Source organism: Echiichthys vipera (genome assembly GCF_963691815.1).
Source record: "Echiichthys vipera genome assembly, chromosome: 12".
Classification (NCBI taxonomy): domain Eukaryota; kingdom Metazoa; phylum Chordata; class Actinopteri; order Perciformes; family Trachinidae; genus Echiichthys; species Echiichthys vipera.
Genome location: NC_139837.1, coordinates 29,407,937 through 29,427,000, shown reverse-complemented (window position 1 = coordinate 29,427,000; position 19,064 = coordinate 29,407,937). Strand labels below are relative to the sequence as shown.

At 40.9% G+C, this 19,064-nt stretch overlaps 1 protein-coding gene across 3 annotated transcripts in view; it reads left to right on the top strand.

Annotated features, from left to right (window-relative positions):
• setd3 (SET domain containing 3, actin histidine methyltransferase) overlaps positions 1-19,064 on the top strand; it is a 73,744-nt gene that overhangs the window by 31,263 nt on the left and 23,417 nt on the right. For all 3 annotated transcript variants that reach the window (XM_083924080.1, XM_083924078.1, XM_083924079.1), the window contains exons 7-10: positions 11,151-11,209; positions 13,882-13,996; positions 14,155-14,229; positions 17,292-17,458. In XM_083924080.1, the coding sequence (XP_083780206.1) occupies positions 11,151-11,209; positions 13,882-13,996; positions 14,155-14,229; positions 17,292-17,458 (416 nt within the window). The remainder of the gene's footprint in view (positions 1-11,150; positions 11,210-13,881; positions 13,997-14,154; positions 14,230-17,291; positions 17,459-19,064) is intronic.

The following is a 19,064-nucleotide window of genomic DNA, read 5'->3' as shown; positions in this document are numbered from 1 at the left end:
AATGTTATAAGTGGCTCATCCACGCCCTCTTAATATGTGGGGTGTCGGCTGTTTTAAGATGTGTTTCCTGCAGGAAGGTGCTGTAACTGTGTAAGGACCTTACCGATTTTGATCGCTTTGTTCATTCCCTTAGTATTTCAGGAGATCAGACGCACTCCAGTACCTGTCTTTACAGCATTAGCCATAGGAAAAATAATAATAAGTAAGAATGACACTGCATGACCTGAAGTAATCTGTAGTAGTGGAGGAAGAGAGTGGGGAGGGTAAACACCCCCCCCCCCCCGCCCCAGAAAAAAAAACCCAAACAGACAACATAAAACAAGGCAGTAACAGTGTGACCAATCTGAGGGCTACTCCCATAGAAAAAACCCATTCTGAGCACTCCAGCTCGAACTAACCATTAAACTGAACTTCTGGGGTCTCCTCCCTAAACAAACACCCCTTTGACCCCTTAAAATCACATGAGAATAATAGTAAAGATAAAACATAAAAATAGTATTAATAATTATTCCAGAACAAACATTAAATTAGTCAGCATTTTTCTACCTCAGCTCATATGAATAGAATGCATTTATAAAACCCTCCACCCTGCGTTAAAATGCACGTTGTATCATTACAGGTCACCTCTGCACATCAGACTATAAAGTTTCAGGCCTCAGTAAAGCCCTTTGACCAAACGGATAACAAGAATACTTCAGATAACACTGTGGCGGTGGGTGATAAAAAGTATAAATATAATAAAATAAAGCTGTGAAAGAAATATATAATAACTATCTGAAATCCACATGCAGATGAGCTTCCAGTGCTTGGCACGAAGGCCGACCAAAGACAAACTGAATTCACATAACAGTGTGAGCAGGCACAGGAACAGGATGAAGAAACGGGAATTTAAAAAGCATCAGAAAACACCAGACCTTGAGTCAACATGTCCAGAGTGCGTTAAAATGGCTACTTAGTTCAAAACTCTAACAGACAGAAAGTCGGTAGCCTGTCAACTGTTAACGAGGTGGTCTAAAGATTATATAAAATATATAAACTCCGGTCAGTCCGGGGCTGTCATAGCACAGCGACGCAGTCAGCACCACTCACGGTTATCCAGACAACATGACAGCAGCTTGTCTTCGGTGAAATCAACAGCTCTCCCGCGGTCATCAGGGCACCTCTGTGAGGGTATATGTTATGAAGCCTTTTCCTGCCTCCGTCCTTCATCGTGATGACCAGCCTCGCGGGAAACAGCAGCGTGGGTCTGAAGCCCCGGTTGTAAAACTCCGACATCACTTCTCTGTATTTCTGGCGCGGGCTTCACGTATGATTTTCTCCTTCACCTGGTACCTGTGCAGCCTGATGATGACAGCCCATGGTCTCTGCCCCCGGCCTCGGTCTCTCAGCTAAAAACTTCCATGAGCAGCTCTGCGAAGAAGGCTGTAGGCTGCGGACCTTCAACAGATTCTGGTAATCCAATCACTGATGTTATTTCGCCGGCTCCGGGACTCCAGGTTGCTGACTTTAGCCAGCACCTTAGTGTTGCTCTCCATTAGCGCGGCACAGGAGGCCTCCAATGTTAGCAGACGCTCGTCCTGTAAATTTGAATTTACCTCAAGGGAGCCTAACCTTTGAGCGTGGTTGGACACTGTGGCATGGATGTGGTCCAGCTTTGCTTCGAGTGTTGAAATAAAGGCTTTGAACTCTGCAGAGAGGGCTTTGATCTGGACGGAGAGGGCTTCACAGTGATGCTCAGAGAGGTTAGTAATGGCCGCCATGCTAATCTCGCCACCTGCCTCCTCTGCGGGGCTAGCCTTTGCCCCCTGGTCTTTCACAGTCTGTCTGGTTGGATGTGTCGGCATATTTAGGTGGTGTATCCGTTAAACGATACGAATTTTATTTGCCTGAAACATAAAAATTATCAAAAGTTGCGGGAACAAGACTTGACCCATGTCTACTCCATCTCAGCCAAACTGGAAGTCCCACTTTTGCTTTTTAAATGTTGCAGTAAATTTAATTAAGCCATTATGAATTCCCCTGATTTCCCCTTTTGACAAGTTAAAAGTTGTTATGTATAAAAGGTCTATTTCTGTACATACGTTTAGATTTGAGATTTTATATTTCCATTAAGTGTCGTCCACATCGAGAACTATAACTATCACGATAACTATAAATAGATAATTTAAAAAAATCTTGTCGAGTGCATGATAAACAGCACAATGGTTAATTGGTGTTCAAACTCTATAATATATTAAATTAAAAAAAATTGTTCATACTAATATATAATTCTAATTAAAATGAAACAATGTGTTCAAACTATATAATAATGGATGAAGTTTTCAAATCATAAAATAAAAAATAAAGTGTAATAGTAGTCAAACTATATAATAAATAAAGTGTTAAAACTATATAATATCAAATAGTTTACTAAAGTGTTTAAACTTTATGTAATAAAGTGTTTAAACTATATATTATAAGAAATGAAGTGTAATAGTGTTTAAACTATATAATTAATAACATGTAAAGTGTTCAAACTATCATAATTTATCAAGTGTAATACAGTGTTTAACTCTATTACACTTCATTTAATATTATATAAAGTGTTTAAACTGTATAATAATAATTTAAATGTAATAAAGTGTTCAAACTCTATATAATAATAAACAAAGGGACAAAGCTGGCGCATGCAACAAATGCTTGGTGTATGTTGAGTGTTGTCATTTTTATTGGGTTATTTCAGTTAATATGAGATGACATTATCCAATGTGAGGCTCTAGTTGAATTGTAGTGGTTTAAATGACATAAGAGTACCCAATGTAGTTAAGACTTGGTGCCACCAGGACAAATTACAGCAAAAAATAATACTAATAAATGGCACTTGACTTAGAAACTTAACACACTTAAATTTATGTTACACACCCATCATTCACTCATACAGTACAAGCGTTTTCACTTCTTTTTAGCTTATTTTGCCTAATTTCTCTCCAATATTTTGTACCTGTCTGGGTGGGAGAAGTTATACTGTACCTTTGTAATGCTTATTGGTTCATGAAGTTTGGTGACCTCATTTAAATCCAGCACAGCTCCACCCAACTTGAACCCACATGTAGACCTGTTCTTTTTTTTCATTAAGACATGTCTGAATGTCTTCCGTGAAAAGACCTATTAAATCCCATCTTCTTTCTGGCTGACATTTGAAGTGTTTTGTGAGGACTTTGACTTGACTTTCCCATATTTCTGTGGTGAGCAGTAGTGATGGAGAATAGTTCAGTTTTATGCCTGAAATACTCAGCCATGACCAGGAGGGGGAAGCCTTGGGCCAGAATAGTGCAGGCAGAGTTGAACTAACAGATGGTGTGATTTTCTGTCATTGTTGAACTAAGCGTAATTGTAACTGGTAGAGTTCTGGTTGGTATACATATGCAAATGATCATTTTATTATTATAACATTATATTTTAACCTTTCTCTTACCAGGAAAAATTCCCATTGAGATTCAGAATCTCTTTTCACTGCAGTCCTGGCCAACACAGCAGCACAAAAAGTTTCACATAAAAGAACAAACAACAAATTACCTCAAACAGTGAATTTGCAGCGTTCAGTAACAGGACACATGCATAAAGGGGTCATGTAGTCCTTAATCCTGTTTTTAAAATCTTTCCTGCTCATAAAATACTGTACTTCAAGGCAACTCTGTAGCTCACATCAAGATGAAGGTGCAAAAACTTTAAAGCATTTTGACTAGGGGTTTGCATATTTCCCTTTATAAGACGATCTGATACGTATTTAGACAAATTGGCTACGATAAGATGCAGGGAATAATACATTTTAATATACAGTATAACGATTCTGTTAAATTTGGTGCAGTTCGATGCCATGCAATGCAATTTGATAAAGTTCTCAACGTGTTTAACAAAGACATTCATTTTTCACAACAAATTAAAATAAGCTAATTCTATAAAAGTTTCACTGCTGCTTACCTTCAAATGGATATACCTGTATGTCATAAAAGTGTTTTTGTGCCTTTATTATGGCATGGAAAGAAAATGGAAGACAAATGTCACCTTTCAGAATAACATGTCATTGTGTTTATGACTTTTCCAAATAGACACAGGTAGATTGAAAAAACAAAACAACAAACTCTTACATATAGACCTTTTTAATGGAATTCAATTCCATTACTAGTGTTGAAACTCTATAGACCTTTTCAATGGAATTCCATTGCTAGCAGCCTTTGTCCTTGTTAACTTCCTGTCAGCTGGTGTCATTTTCACTCACTGCAACAGGAAATAAACTTTAGAATGTTTATGTTTACATCTTTGAAAAGGTCTATAGAGGTGTGACAAGATTATATGACAATATTAAAACTTTACTATATTTCTTGTTGAGGTGAAAAATTGTCTTGCACAGTGGCGGCTGCTGGTCTTTAAAGGAGGGGAAGCTCATTTTTCCGGCATACATCATAAATGTGTTTGTTAATTTATATGTAAATTCTACCCTTTGTTCCTTTTCAAGAAAATGATCTGTGACCTTGTCGTACCAACTAGCCGTCTTTTCCAGGGACTTGACCAGTGTCCTCTCAATGGCAGCAGAGCTAGGTTGCCTAAACGGCCTTGGCCCAGCTGGATGGGCTGCGCCAGGCTACTGTGAAGTGTGACCGCCTGTGAGTGTGAGTGATGGTGATGGGGGGAGAAGCTCCAAAGCTGCCGCTGCTCGTTGGGGAAAGAAACCGCAGAGTGACAGAACAGAGTCACCAAACACAACGCTAGTCGTTTTTAACAAAGACAAAGTCTCTGGGGATCGGCAAAGTCTCCAGGTCAGTTCAGAACAACGGAATGAAAAACTTGGAAAATGCTCCGCTGGATGTTTATTCTTCAAGATCGCTGATTCGCTTGACAGCTAAGTCAATCAAAAAAGGATTCCGTCTCAGATGGCTCATCCAGTCATCATGCAGAAGCCGAGCGTCCAGGCCAGCCCACTGTCACATAGACCCCCAGAGACGCTGAGCGTCCGATGGGCGGGACAAAGCCCAGCATTTATCCAATTAGCGTCTAGTTTGGCTGCAGTGTAACAACCCGCTCTATACTTCCCCATTGAAGTCAGTAGAAGCTGAGCGTCTGACTGTGTAAAGCGCTGTGGTGCTGGAGCCAACCAATCCCAATTTAAATCACCCATAAAAACATCATCTCATTGTAGTTTACTGTAGACAAGGATTCAGACTATGAAGACAACATATCTTTTAGTGCAGACAGAGGTCTGTAACAGCACACAATTGTCATAACGCAGCCTTTAGTAAATTCAGTGAGTAACAAACAATGCAGACCACATGTAGTCCAAAAGTGTCAGAGAATCAGGGATAGGTTCCAAAAACATAATCAGTAGTCCATCCCTAATCTCTGTCAATATAGAATGTTTTGCAAAAGTATGAGAGTCTTGAATAAAAATGAAATTTATGGCAAACGCTGAACAAAGACACAGGAAACAACAGTGTTGCTGCCATCTTGGAAGAGATACACGTGATGTATGATAAAGCAATTTACGTATCAAGATCAGCAGTACCCTTTTTAAAACTGATTCAGTTTGTGAACTTTTCAAATGATCACACAAAGACTTTCAGCCCAGCATAATGTGCCAACAAATGGAATATGATATAAAGACAGTGATTAGGTTTTATATGATGAAATATTGAGTACCAGGCCCAGACAACAGATAGTAGGATAGTATTCTCATAGTATGCTAATGTCCCATTATTAATCTGAAGCATGGGGAAATGACGGCTCGGCTTTGATCAGAACTCACCACAGTCCTTCTCTTTGAGGTCCTCTTATATCAAAGAAGCACTGAAGAAATATTTTTTCAAAGAATGAATTCTATTTGTAAGGTGTTTGTTTTAATTAGATAATGAACAGGCAGGGAAATTAATGGATGTTAATTCAGATCATGTTAAGAAAACAGATATGATATCCTTGTTTGGCTGAATCTTTTATTTTTGACACAAATATAAAGGTGTGTAATTTTCAGAAAATTCTTGTTATTAATGACACCAGTGGCCGTAAGCATCCTGTTGCTTGCGCTCACACTCCATAGGTAAGCATAAAACAGTGATGTAGCATACACAAGACTGAAAAGGATTGCCTGGCATCATGTTGGTAAGAGTGCTGGGGCCGACAGTGCGTTGTCTCGCTCTGTTCACTCTGTCTTTATCATACCGAGTGTTTCACTCTGCCTTTATCATACAGAGTGTTTCACTCTGCCTTTATCATACCGAGTGTTTCACTCTGCCTTTATCATACTGAGTGTTTCACTCTGTCTTTATCATACCGAGTGTTTCACTGTCTTTATCATACCGAGTGTTTCACTGTCTTTATCATACCGAGTGTTTCACTGTCTTTATCATACCGAGTGTTTCACTGTCTTTATCATACCGAGTGTTTCACTGTCTTTATCATACAGAGTGTTTCACTGTCTTTATCATACCGAGTGTTTCCCTGTCTTTATCATACAGTGTTTCACTCTGTCGTTATCATACCGAGTGTTTCACTCTGTCGTTATCATACCGAGTGTTTCACTCTGTCGTTATCATACCGAGTGTTTCACTCTGTCGTTATCATACCGAGTGTTTCACTCTGTCTTTATCATACCCAGTGTTTCACTCTGTCTTCATGTTTCACTCTGTCTTCATCATACCGAGTGTTTCACTCTGTCTTCATGTTTCACTCTGTCTTTATCATACCGAGTGTTTCACTCTGTCTTCATGTTTCACTCTGTCTTTATCATACCGAGTGTTTCACTGTCTTTATCATACCGAGTGTTTCACTCTGTCTTTATCATACTGAGTGTTTCACTCTGTCTTCATGTTTCACTCTGTCTTCATGTTTCACTCTGTCTTCATGTTTCACTCTGTCTTTATCATACCGAGTGTTTCACTGTCTTTATCATACCGAGTGTTTCACTCTGTCTTTATCATCCCGATTGTTTCACTGTCTTTATCAGAGCACTGAGATCAGGGTTCGCAATTCAAACTGGGATTCTTACACTCCGTTGTTCAGTATGTTGTGAACAAATGCAGTGTGTCCTGTGTTGTTGGTAACTTAGCTCTGAGAAAAGAGATCCCTATTTGGTTGTCTTTGCTACAGCAGCACCAACAATGACACATGGGAACGCCATCAAGGGTTTCATCATATGAAAATGAGCGTGGTTTCATGTAAAGTAGGTTGGAAAAAACGAGAGACGCGTCCTGTCTCCTCTTCTTTGATACATCACCTTTCTACACACACACACACACACACACACACACACACACACACACACACACACACACACACACACACACACACACACACACACAATCTCCACCCCCCCCCCCCCCCCCCACCACCCCTCTTCAGATGACCGGGCTGGAAAATTAGCTTGTCACATTGGCTTTGAATTGAATTGACCTGAATGTACCTTTTTCAAAAACCCCTCTCGCTCTCTCTTTTTGCCCCCTCCCCCCTCCCTGCCTCCCTGCCTCCCTGTCCTCTGTCTGTCGGGTGTGTTGGATACATGATCAGCCACACAGACTGATATTTGCTGATATATACAGACAGCCATAACCACTACTGGCATTGTTAAATACCTATTTCACATCTTTAGTTTTACCACTTCACTTTTCTACCAGAAAATCCTTAGCCTGGCTTCTTTGTAACTTTATCACGGCATTTTTCCTATCGTGATTATTTCCTAATCCTTTTTGACATATTAAATTGAAAACAGTACAAAGACAAGATATTTAATGTTCAGCGTTGTAAACTTTTAATTAATGGATACTTTTCAAATGTGCAAGTTACCCATGATGCCATGGGCACTAACACACCCCCATACCATCACAGATGCTGGCTTTTGAACTTTGTGCTGATAACAATCTGGATGCTCCTTTTCCTCTTTGGCCTGGAGGACACAACGTCCATGATTTCCAAAAACAATTGTACATGTGGACTCGTCACACACTTTTCAACTTTGCGTCAGTCCATCTCAGATGAACTCAGGACCAGAGATGTTTGTGGTATTTCTGGATGTTGTTTATATATGGCTTTCGCTTTGCATGGTCGAGTTTTAATATGCATTTTTAGATGCAGTGACAAACCGCGTTTACCGCCGTGCCCAAGTTGTAATATATTTTAAGACGAGGGGGGGGCTTTTTTCATCTGTTGTTCTGTTTTGTTTGTGTTGTTTTTCTTGAAACATGAAAATGGAGATAAGTTACCTTTCACTATCTCCAGTAATATAAACACTTTAGAAAAGTAATATCCTTTGTACAATCGTGTCAGTTTGGAATTTTGTGTTGTCTGAAGGTCACAGACATTCAATGTTGAATGTTGGTTTTTAGCCTTGTCCTTGTGTACAGAGCTTTCTCCAGATTTGTGCTTTCCGCAGTAAAAGTTAAGTCACTCTTTTGTTGAGTTTCCTTTTAGCAAAATGCCCTGAGTTGAATTTGAGTTACCTCGGGTAACCAGTTAGTTATGTACGTGTTTGCCTTTTTATTGTGAAAGGTAAGAATGAGTGGAGGGGATCTGGTATGTGCTACCCAGTGGAGGCTGCTGGTCTTTCAAGGAGGGGAAGCTAATTTTTCCGGCCTACATCATAAATGTGTTTGTTTATTTATATGTAAATTCTACCCATTGTTCCTTTTCAAGAAAATGATCTGTGACCTTGTCGTACCAACTAGGCTAGTCTTTTCCAGGGACTTGACCAGTGTCCTCTCAATGGCAGCAGAGCTAGGCTGCTTAAACGGCCTTGGCCAAGCTGGAGCTGCTGCACCAGGCCACTGTGAAGTGTGACCGCCTGTGAGTGATCGTGACAGGGGGAGAAGCTCCACGGCTGCCGCTGCTTGTTGGGGAAAGAAACCGCAGAGTGACAGAACAGAGTCGCCAAACACCATGCTAGTCGTTTTTGAACAAAGACAAAGTCTCTGGGGATCGGTAAAGCCTCCGGATCAGTTCAGAACAACGGAATGAAAAACTTGAAAATGCTCCACTGGATGTTTATTCTTCAAGGTCGCTGATTTTCGCATTTAGCTTTGTAGATGTAGAAGCTGAGCGTCCGACTGTGTAAAGCGCTGTGGTGCTGTATGAGAAGGAAGTTGCTCCGGTTACCTGTGATAAGTGGCTGATTCTGAACAGAAGATGAAGGCTTTCTAGTGCATATTTAGTCAATGAATTGTACACACAGCAGTACATATTTCACCACTTTTTTTGTTTTTTTGGAGACATTTTAGGCGAAGCTGAGCTTCCCTAGCAATCTTGGAGCAATTGCCACTGGTGCTGCCTTTGGCAATGTTGAAGGGGTAATAGCATTTGCTGACTGGTATGGTAATGTATGAGTTCTAGTAGCAGAGCAGAGATCTTTTCATCAGTAAACAACACACCGTGATAGATTTATGTCTTTATTTATGGAGCGAAAGCTCCAAAAAACAACATTGATCTGAAAGGAAATGGACTTTTCTTTATTGCAGTGTAATTTAACAGCTGGAAAAAAGTATATTGACAGTGTTCACATTGCACCAAAAAAACAGCCCCGGATGTAAAGGCTATACTCTGGTGGACATCTTCAGCATTTCTCTACTTAAACTTCTTGCCATTTATCAGCTGACATATATGCTGTAATGTAATGTAATGCAATATATTTGCAATGAGCTAATATCAGCAGATACGTTGGCCCAGCCTATTAGATTAGATTAGTCATCTGTCATTACAAACAGATAAGAAAAGTGGGACAATATCCATGAAACTCTCATTATTCTGTATTGAGGAACAAGAGACAAGAAAATGTTCCCTCCAACTTTGCAATGCTATAACTGTTTGGCCAACTTTGGTAAGGCTTTGACTGGTCAGGAATTACCATAATAGTTGAGCTGTGGGAAACAGGATGCCAGATGCATGGTAATCTGGACTTCAACCTCGAACTCCCAGCTCCTACCTCTCCTCTTCCTCTGGTAGGAAAGACTCAAATGAAGAAATGCCTCTGGTTGTCTGTGTGGTGTGTGAGATGGTAGCCTGGTCACTTTGTTTAAAGTGACAGGCATGATCCTCCGCACTCACCTGTTGGGATGAATTAGTATCACTGCTGGATTCTATGTACACACACACGCACACAGTGCCCTCTCGCATGTTCAAAACTGTCTGCATATTCAAAACATATCCCACATGTCTGTGTTCTCTCAGATTTTGCAAATAAAGTTGTAGTTTGAGATAATACAGTCAGGATAAATCTACCTGCCCTAGTCTGTAGATTATATCATTGCTGTGCACTCTGCTGATATATGGTATATATGATATATATACCATGTAAGTGCAAAAATTCTAATTAAAATACTGTTTTAATATAATATATTGCCTAGCCCTATGTCAAACTCCCCACAAGAAAAGAAATGAGCATAAATCCCAAAACGTCAAACTATTCATTCTACAAACTTACCTTTTTGATATCAGGATATTAAAATCAAATGTTTGCAGTATATCACTTCCTTTCATGTATTTACTCCTTCTCATAAAGGACACTGGTTCTGTCTCCACTGCCACTTATCTTTCTTGACTTGACTTTTCTCTTTCTTTACTTAGTTCTCACTCTTCCCCTCCTTCCACCTAATTTCCCTTAGTCTTCTCCTCTTCTTTATTATGCATTCCACTGAACTCCTCTCTTTCTTTCCCCTCTCTCCTTCTTAAGCTCAGGACAGTTTGCAACTGACTCTGGTAGGTAGTGGCTGTGTCTTTAAATGAAGAAACCAGTGGCACACACACACACACACACACACACACATACACACACACACACACACACACACACAGACACACACACACACACACACACACACACACACACGAACACACACACACACACACACACACACACACACTGTTTCAAGCCCAAATTGATGAGGCAGATTTATGACGGCCACTGGCCACAACAAATTAAGTTGTCAGTGATGTATGTGAGGGGGGCGAGTGTCACACTGCACTTACGGACACACTTGCCCAAGAGGTGGCCCCCTACTCCCAGTCCTTCTTGTTAGGAGCCCTGTCAGCCAGCCCCCCTGCAGCATACCTTCATAATGAAATTCCTTATTCTGATTTGTGATTTTTCCTTCTCTCTCCCTTTTTGTTCGTGTCCACCTTCTTCCTCCCATCCCCAGACTCATCCCGCCGCCAGCAAACTGCCCCTGAAGGACAGCTTCACATTTGATGACTACAGGTGTGTGTAGAATGGGCCTGTTTTCAGATTGTCATATCATCTTCTACATGTTTGTGAAGAATATGTTCCTAAAAATAATTCTGGGTTTATTATTATTATTATTATTATTATTATTATTAACAACCTAGGTTTTGCCATCATTCCTTGCATTTAAAGTGAAATTCCAGCGAAAAATTATTCCATGGTCTTTTTTGACACTCTCATACATCAAATAGGCTCCTCGGGCAGCACGGTGAAGGTATTCAAAAGTCTTTTTTAACCACTAATACTGCTCAAAATAACACCAAACCTCTGCAGTAGCATGAGAAGAGTCCTAACATAGAAAACAAAGCACCAATGGGCTTCTTCCTTTGGGATTGACTTTGGTAATCCACTTGAATGGACTTTGCTATGAGAGGAGCTGGTACAGGGGCCAGTAGGTAAGTCTTTAAAACACTCTTTTAATAAAATCCAGGTTCTCTAACTATTTTGTTGCTGCTTTGTTTTCTGTGTAGGGACTCTTCTCATGCTACTGCAGAGGTTTGGTGTTATTTTCAGCAGTATTAGGGGTTAAAAAAGACTTTTTAATGCCTTCACTGAACTGCCCTTAGCTAATCAGTGTTAGCCTCGTCTGGCTGTTGGTGACTCTCCCGGATTTCTCCGTTAATTTTTGTTACACACAAAAAGAACTGTCTCAGTGGCTTATTTGATGTATATAAGTGCTGAAAAAGACCATGGAATGATTTTGCGCCGGAATTTCACTTTAATGACAAAAACGTGATAAGTCAGAACATGTTAAAAAAATAAAAACATGTAAGTCAAACTTATTTGGAAGAGAAACTGAAGGCAACATTTTACCCAAAATGTCTGTTATAAACATCCATCACAATTTACATTACAGCTTATTGATACAACCTCGACTAACCTGATGTATTTATGTGCACTCAGTTTTCCCATGTACTGGAAAAGAGTGCAGACAAATACAATTGCAGGTGCCCTGTCCATATTCCAACAGAAGGAACACAGAGAAAAAGATTGCTGTGCTCATCTCATCCGCGGAAGCCTCCATGTTGTTTACACTGAATAGTCTCTTCTTGTTGCGTCACACTTTGACCCGCCTTAAAACCAACGCTGATTGGTTCGGTTGCTTGGCAAACGTCTCCAAATTTTCTCTGCCGCATGTTACCAGACTGATCTGTGAGTAAAATACAATAAGGCTCACGAGATCAGGATGGACTCACGGGGCTACTAAACCGCATGGGATTTTTATAACGTGGACAAATCTTTAAAGGGGAGACTTGTGGGTACCCATAAAATCCATTTTCATTCAGATATCCTGAGGCATATTTCGTCCCTCTGAGATTATCAAATCCAAAATAGCCCCAAATTCTTTTATTCTTTTAAGATGAATTCTAGATGACTGTATGATTCGCATGCAGTGAAACATCAGGTCTTGCACTTTGTATTTGCGACACGTTTCCAGTTATCAAATTTTATTTTTATTGTGTGATTCAATTCATAATTGTAATTCTTAAGTGAGTTGTTTCCCCCCACCTCTGGATGTGATAATAGGTAATATGTCTAAACTTTTCACTTGTTAACATGTCAGAAATTTCTTAGAAGCCAACAACTAAGTTAGTCAGTGTGTTTACATGTAGTGTAAAACTCGATTATATTCAGGTTAAGGGAATACCCTGGTTTCTTAAACACAATGTAAACACCGTACCCTGGGTAAAATCTGAGTTCTCATACCCCAGTTAACAGACCTAGAGAACTCTCTCAGTACCCCGATTATTCATGCATGTAAACAGCTTAACCAGAGTATTATCGGGTTTTGGGCCAGTGCATGCTCTGTGGGTTATAACTCCCCCTCCTCACTCCGTGGCACAGGCTTTTGACCTGGAGATTAGACCAGGAAGCAACGGCACAGAAAACAACGGGAAAAACATTAAAGTAACAATAGAGCGTTACCTTTAATCCAAGGGAGGATTTCGCAACAGCAAGAAACATCACTACCAAGACGACCCGTTACTTTCGTAATTCTGTCCAAAAGTCGTCCATTTCCCCCCCAGCTTGTGATTTTGACAAAGGTGAAGGTGAAAATAAAGCTGTAGTCAGAGCAGCTGTCGGTTGGTCGCACTTACTGTACCGGAGGAAGAGTTACTCCGTCATTTTCCCATTCAACCCCTTTCATGGATACGAGGGGAACCTCAATAATCCCATTATTCCCTTAACCGGGGAAAGGCCATTTTTGGTTACTAATGTGCATGGAAACGCACTGAATGGGTGCAATGTTACCATAACTGATGGAGATAATGGCCAATACTATAAAACACAACACCCAAGTACAGTATTAATAACCAATAGTTCTCTATTAAATTCAGTTCATGTACACTGATTAAGGGGAGAAATTCGGCTCATGAGGAATAATGCCTTCAACCACTCCTCCTCTCTTCCTCTTTGTCTATCATCCTTCCTCTTCTTTTCCTCCTTTGCTGCTCTGTTGGCCCTCCACTCGCCTTTTCATCCTTTTCTCAATCCTGCTTCCTACTCTCTCCATCCTCATCTGATGCAAGGCTTCTCTCTGTTTGGCAATACCAGTGTTGGAGTGGATGAACTTCCTTGTCCTTTATGAAGCTACTGTAGTCTAGCATGTCAGTGGAGTAAATTAATTGGCTGATGGTATGTGACAGGTGGGCAGTGTCCTCCGTGATGACCCGCCAGAACCAGATCCCTACTGAGGACGGCAGCCGGATCACTCTGGCCCTCATCCCCCTCTGGGACATGTGTAACCACACAAATGGACTGGTAAAGTCTTTATCTCACACACACACACACACACACACACACACACACACACACACACACACACTTGCGTACATATTGTTGTTTTGATTAACATGTACAGATGTATTTGTTGAGTGCTGGTAAAGGTTGAATCAATAAAATGTGTTGTTGATCTGTAGATCACAACCGGCTACAACCTGGAGGACGATCGCTGTGAATGTGTGGCACTGCAGGACTACAAGGAGAACGAACAGGTGAAAACACTATTCCTGCTCACACTTTATTATGATCATTACTGTCAGGTGTTAAAAGGTAGGGAGGTGAGAGAAACAACAGGAATGAATAAGATATGATTCAGCGAGACATTGAGGTGATCCTGTTTCTGTTCTTATCCCTTCTCTCCAAGGACACACTACAGAGGACAGAGGGCTGTTTATGCTTTAATGGGAGATTCATTTATTCCTTTATTTTACAATGAATGTCTTATTTGACAGATTTACATAGTTTACATAGTCGTCTGCAGCAACCTTTTGCATTATGTTATATTTTGCTGTTATAGTTTGGCAGGAAGTTTACAATGTCCCATGATTATGGTCCTAATATAGCTGGAACCATAACTGTAGCTAGAATTGTGGACATGACTCAGAGTCCTTGACCCCAAAATGAAGTTTCTCTATTTTCCTTTTATTTGTAGATCTTTCCTGTAGAGTTTCTAGGAAATTGAGGGTCAGGGTTAGGGTTAATCCTTCCATCTCAGTCAGTGCGTTTACATGCAGTTTAAACCTGGTTATTTTTGGGTTAAGGGCATACTCCCTTCTCTCACCATGTAAACAACGGACCCCGAGTAAAATCAGTTCTCATACCCCGGTTAAAAGACCTAGATAACTCCTTTAGTAACCGGGGTATTCATGCATGTAAACATCTTACCCAGAGTAATATCGGATTTACCGTCTGCACATGCTCCTGGGATTATAACTCCCCCTCCCCACTCTGCGGCAGTGGTTTCTGAACCAGAAATAGAATATAGCAGGAAGCAACGGCGCGAAAATCATGAAAAAAACAGCAACAATAGAGCGACCTTTAAACCAGGGAAGGACTTCACAACGGAAAGTAACATCACTACCAAGAAGACCCGTTTCTGTCGTAATTCTGTCCAAAAGTCGGCCATTTTTCCCCCACTTATGATTTTGATAAAGGTGAACGGGGGAAAAAAGCTGTATTCAGAGCAGCTGTATGTTGGTGGAGCGCCACCAACTGTACCGGAGGAAGAGTTACTCTGTCATTTTCCCATTCAACCCCCTCTCATGGATACGAGGGGAACTAATCAGATTATTCCCTTAACTGGGGTAAGGCCCTTTTCAGGTTACTGACGTGCATGTGTGTGGCTTCAGGTTTTGGGGAGTACTACTGCATTTGTGAACAAAAGTGACTGCAGAGAAAGCTACTGTATGTGAAGTCCGATAAATATCTTCAAAGAGATGTCACTTGAGTCAGCATAGGTTAGGGCTGAAGAGAAATCTGGGAGTGTGGAGTTAGAAAGAAGTGATCTCATCAGACCTCTGTAGCCATCTGCTCATCTCTGCTGTAGAGTACATGTTGAAGATGATACCTCTGGTTCTGTTCAATTCATTTAGATCATTTTATTTTCAAATTGTGCATCACAAGTCTGACCGCGTTATGGAGTGACGTGATAAATCAGTAGGGCTGTGAGGAGACCCTCAGCTCACGACACGATATCGAGTCCACGAGATGAGATTTTTCAACACTATTTTTAACTTTCAGTATTTTCTTAATTTTGAATTGAGCAGAGAGCTGTGGTGCTGCTGCAAGTGTCTTTGCATAGTGCTTGTGTTAGCCGCAGTGTTGCCTTGAGTACTCACAACGGTAGAGTGTGCATGCCCTCCCCCCAGGCCACTGTGAGGCGGGGGGGCCTCACTGACCGAAAGGGCTGTGCTCGCACCCGTTCACCGCACAGTCACTGTCTGCTCCACACAGTGTGTTCAGATGCACAGACTTCATACACGCACCCGACAGTCCCTGTCTGAGGCAATCGCCAACTCGCCAAAGCTTTGTTTTTTACGTTATCCTCCATAATGTCTGAGTCACAGGTAATAAAATCCTTTTTTTTTAACACAAATGATAGTAAATCTTATTTATATAACAGTGCTGAATGAGTTCATTAGACGGCCGGGGTGACTGAAATGGAGATCTAACTTTGCTCACATGTATCCGTGTGCTTACGTCGTCCAGATCATTATTGTGATTGTCAAAATGATAGAAGGGAATTTACTGTCCCTCTTGTCGAACTTGTAGGTATGTGAAGACGTTTGAGGTGGAATTGTTTGATTCAGGACGTAGCAATATAAACCTGAGCTTGTATTAGCAGCAGCCGTATGCCTTTGGCTATGGTTAGCAGGAGGCTAAAGTATTAGCAACCTCGGACAATGCGTTATGGTTAGCCGCTGTGACCAGGCGTTTTCCATGGTAACTCAGGCCATACAACCTAACCCACATCACAGCAACTGGAGTAATTTAGCAGTTTACCTGTCCAAGAAAATAACAGCGAGCTCCGAGTCCAAGTTAAAACCAATGTTACCCCAACTTCTCTCCATCTTCGAAACGCAACGCTAATATTGATACACGTTTTATTATTGCGTTTGTTGTCAGACTCTCTTTTAGACTCGCATTTTGACTAATTCGTCTTCATCGTCTTAGATTGTTTTGCACTGAACGCGGCTGTTTCCAACCGTGAAACCGCATTCTTTCCCGTCCGGTCATCCGCCATTGCTGCAGAATGGGTTTCCACCGAAGAGACCTGAACATCTGCTTTAGTAGAACAGCCAGTCACAGGGCTCGCTCTCTCAGCTGTTCAGTGATTGGTCAAAGTCTTCCATCACAGGGTAGATTCTTTGCAGGCTGAGGGCACAGAGCCTAGGAGAGACGCAGAGGTCTGATCTTCTCTCACATCACTTCATTTACATTATCCCCAAAGTTATTATGGAAGGTTTTTGACTAATACTGTTAAAAAATAAACTGCCTACTGAGCCTTTAAATACTCTTAATACAAACTAAAACGCTTGATTGAACATGTCCCACAACATGTTAAGTGCTGCATTTTGAGTAGCCAATTGTTTTGTGAAAATAACAATAGTACACTTAGCTGACACACGTAGCTGCAGTGTAAGCCTGTAAATAAAATGAATGAGATCCGAGTGAAGGCAGTTTATGGTTCAAAGAGTTAAAATACTGTGTATCAGTTGTATCTTTCTTAAAAGATGATAACGGTGTTGATGCTGATGACTTACTCTTCTTGTAGATCTATATATTTTATGGTACGAGATCCAATGCTGAGTTTGTCATCCACAACGGCTTCTTCTTCCAAGACAACGCCCACGACCGAGTGAAGATCAAGCTGGGCGTCAGTAAGAGCGAACGACTCTACGCCATGAAGGCAGAAGTGCTTGCACGAGCAGGCATCCCAGCGTACGTCCAACTCCTGTTTTTCTTTCTACTCAGTCACTTGAGAGCAGACGCTCTATTTGTAGATGAGTCTGCAAACTCTTCTTAAAGCGTTTTACTTTAAAGCTTTAAATATGGGTCAAGGAGAGCTCTAGGCACATGACCAACTCCATGCACCTTTGAAATAGTCATGGTGCACTTTTGTCTTCCAACAGTAGATGTTTAAATCAATTAGGCCCCCTTTGGTGTAATTGAAACACAAATAAATGTTGCAGCAGGTTTTTTTCTCCCCTTCCCGACCAAGTATCTATTTACCATCCACCCCAACACTTTCATCACAAAGAAGCTTAATCATTTTATCATTAGCCCCTTAATTGTATGCAGCGTTCTCTGCTCTGCATTTTTAATCAGAAGCTTTAAATCTCTTATTTATGACAGTCTAAATCTCAACAGTGGAAATTAAATGAAACAAACCCTGTTTTTGCCGCGGCGCTCTATTAAACTGACAGATATGCTTGTAGATAACTTTCTAAACCAGATTCTGTGCGAGCCTATCATCAGACTCTTTACAATTTTGAAATCACGCCTTTTGCGTCTACTTCATTTCTGTCTGATAAGTGGAATTACAGTGGTATGCAAAAGTTTGGGCACCCCTCTAAGACTCCATGATAATTTGTTCTAACTTTATAAGAGAAGATCACAGCAACAAGATTTGATTTCCTACAGAGATGTTGACATTTCAGTATTTTCCAGACCAAAATTCTTAAAGTAGCACTACATAGTTTTATTATGATAAAATAAAATATAAAAAATGGCATGTGCAAAAGTTTGGGCACCCTTTTAATCACATTCATCTCAAGACCTGTAGAGATTCATAGCTGACAGGTTGCAGCACAAAATTGCTTGGATTAGCTGATGAGACCTTCAATTACAAAGACAGGTGGAACCAATCATAAATAAGGCTATTTAACAGAAGTAATTGCTGGCTGTGCTTGTCCTAGGTTCTTTCTTAGAGTGTGGCAACATGGGGGCATCTAAACAACTCTCCACAGACCTAAAAACTAAGATAATTCATTATCATGAATTAGGAGAAGGGTACAAGAAATTATCAAGAAGGTTTGGACTGTTTGTCTCCACAGTCAGAAATGTTGTGCAGAAATGGAAGGCCACAGGAACAGTCCTTGTGAAGGAAAGATGTGGTAGGCCAAGAAAAATACATGAAAGGCACAGGCGAAGGATGGTTAGAATGGTCACAGACAAGCCACAGACCACCTCCAGAGAACTACAAGAACACCTGGCTACTGATGGTGTAGTTGTTCATCGTTCCACAATCCAGCGTACTTTGCACCAGGAAAAGCTCATTGGAAGGGTGATGCGCAAAAAGCCTTTCCTGAGTGTTCGTCACAAGAAGATTCGCATGGGTTATGCTAAAGCACATCTGGACAAGCCAGAAGCATTTTGGAAAAAAAATATTGTGGTCAGATGAGACTAAGATGGAGTTATTTGGTCAGAACAGGAGGAGATATGCATGGCGAAAAAAACACTGCATTCCATGAGAAGAACTTGCCTACTGTGAAATTTGGCGGAGGGTCCATCCTGTTATGGGGCTGTGTGGCTAGCACAGGGACTG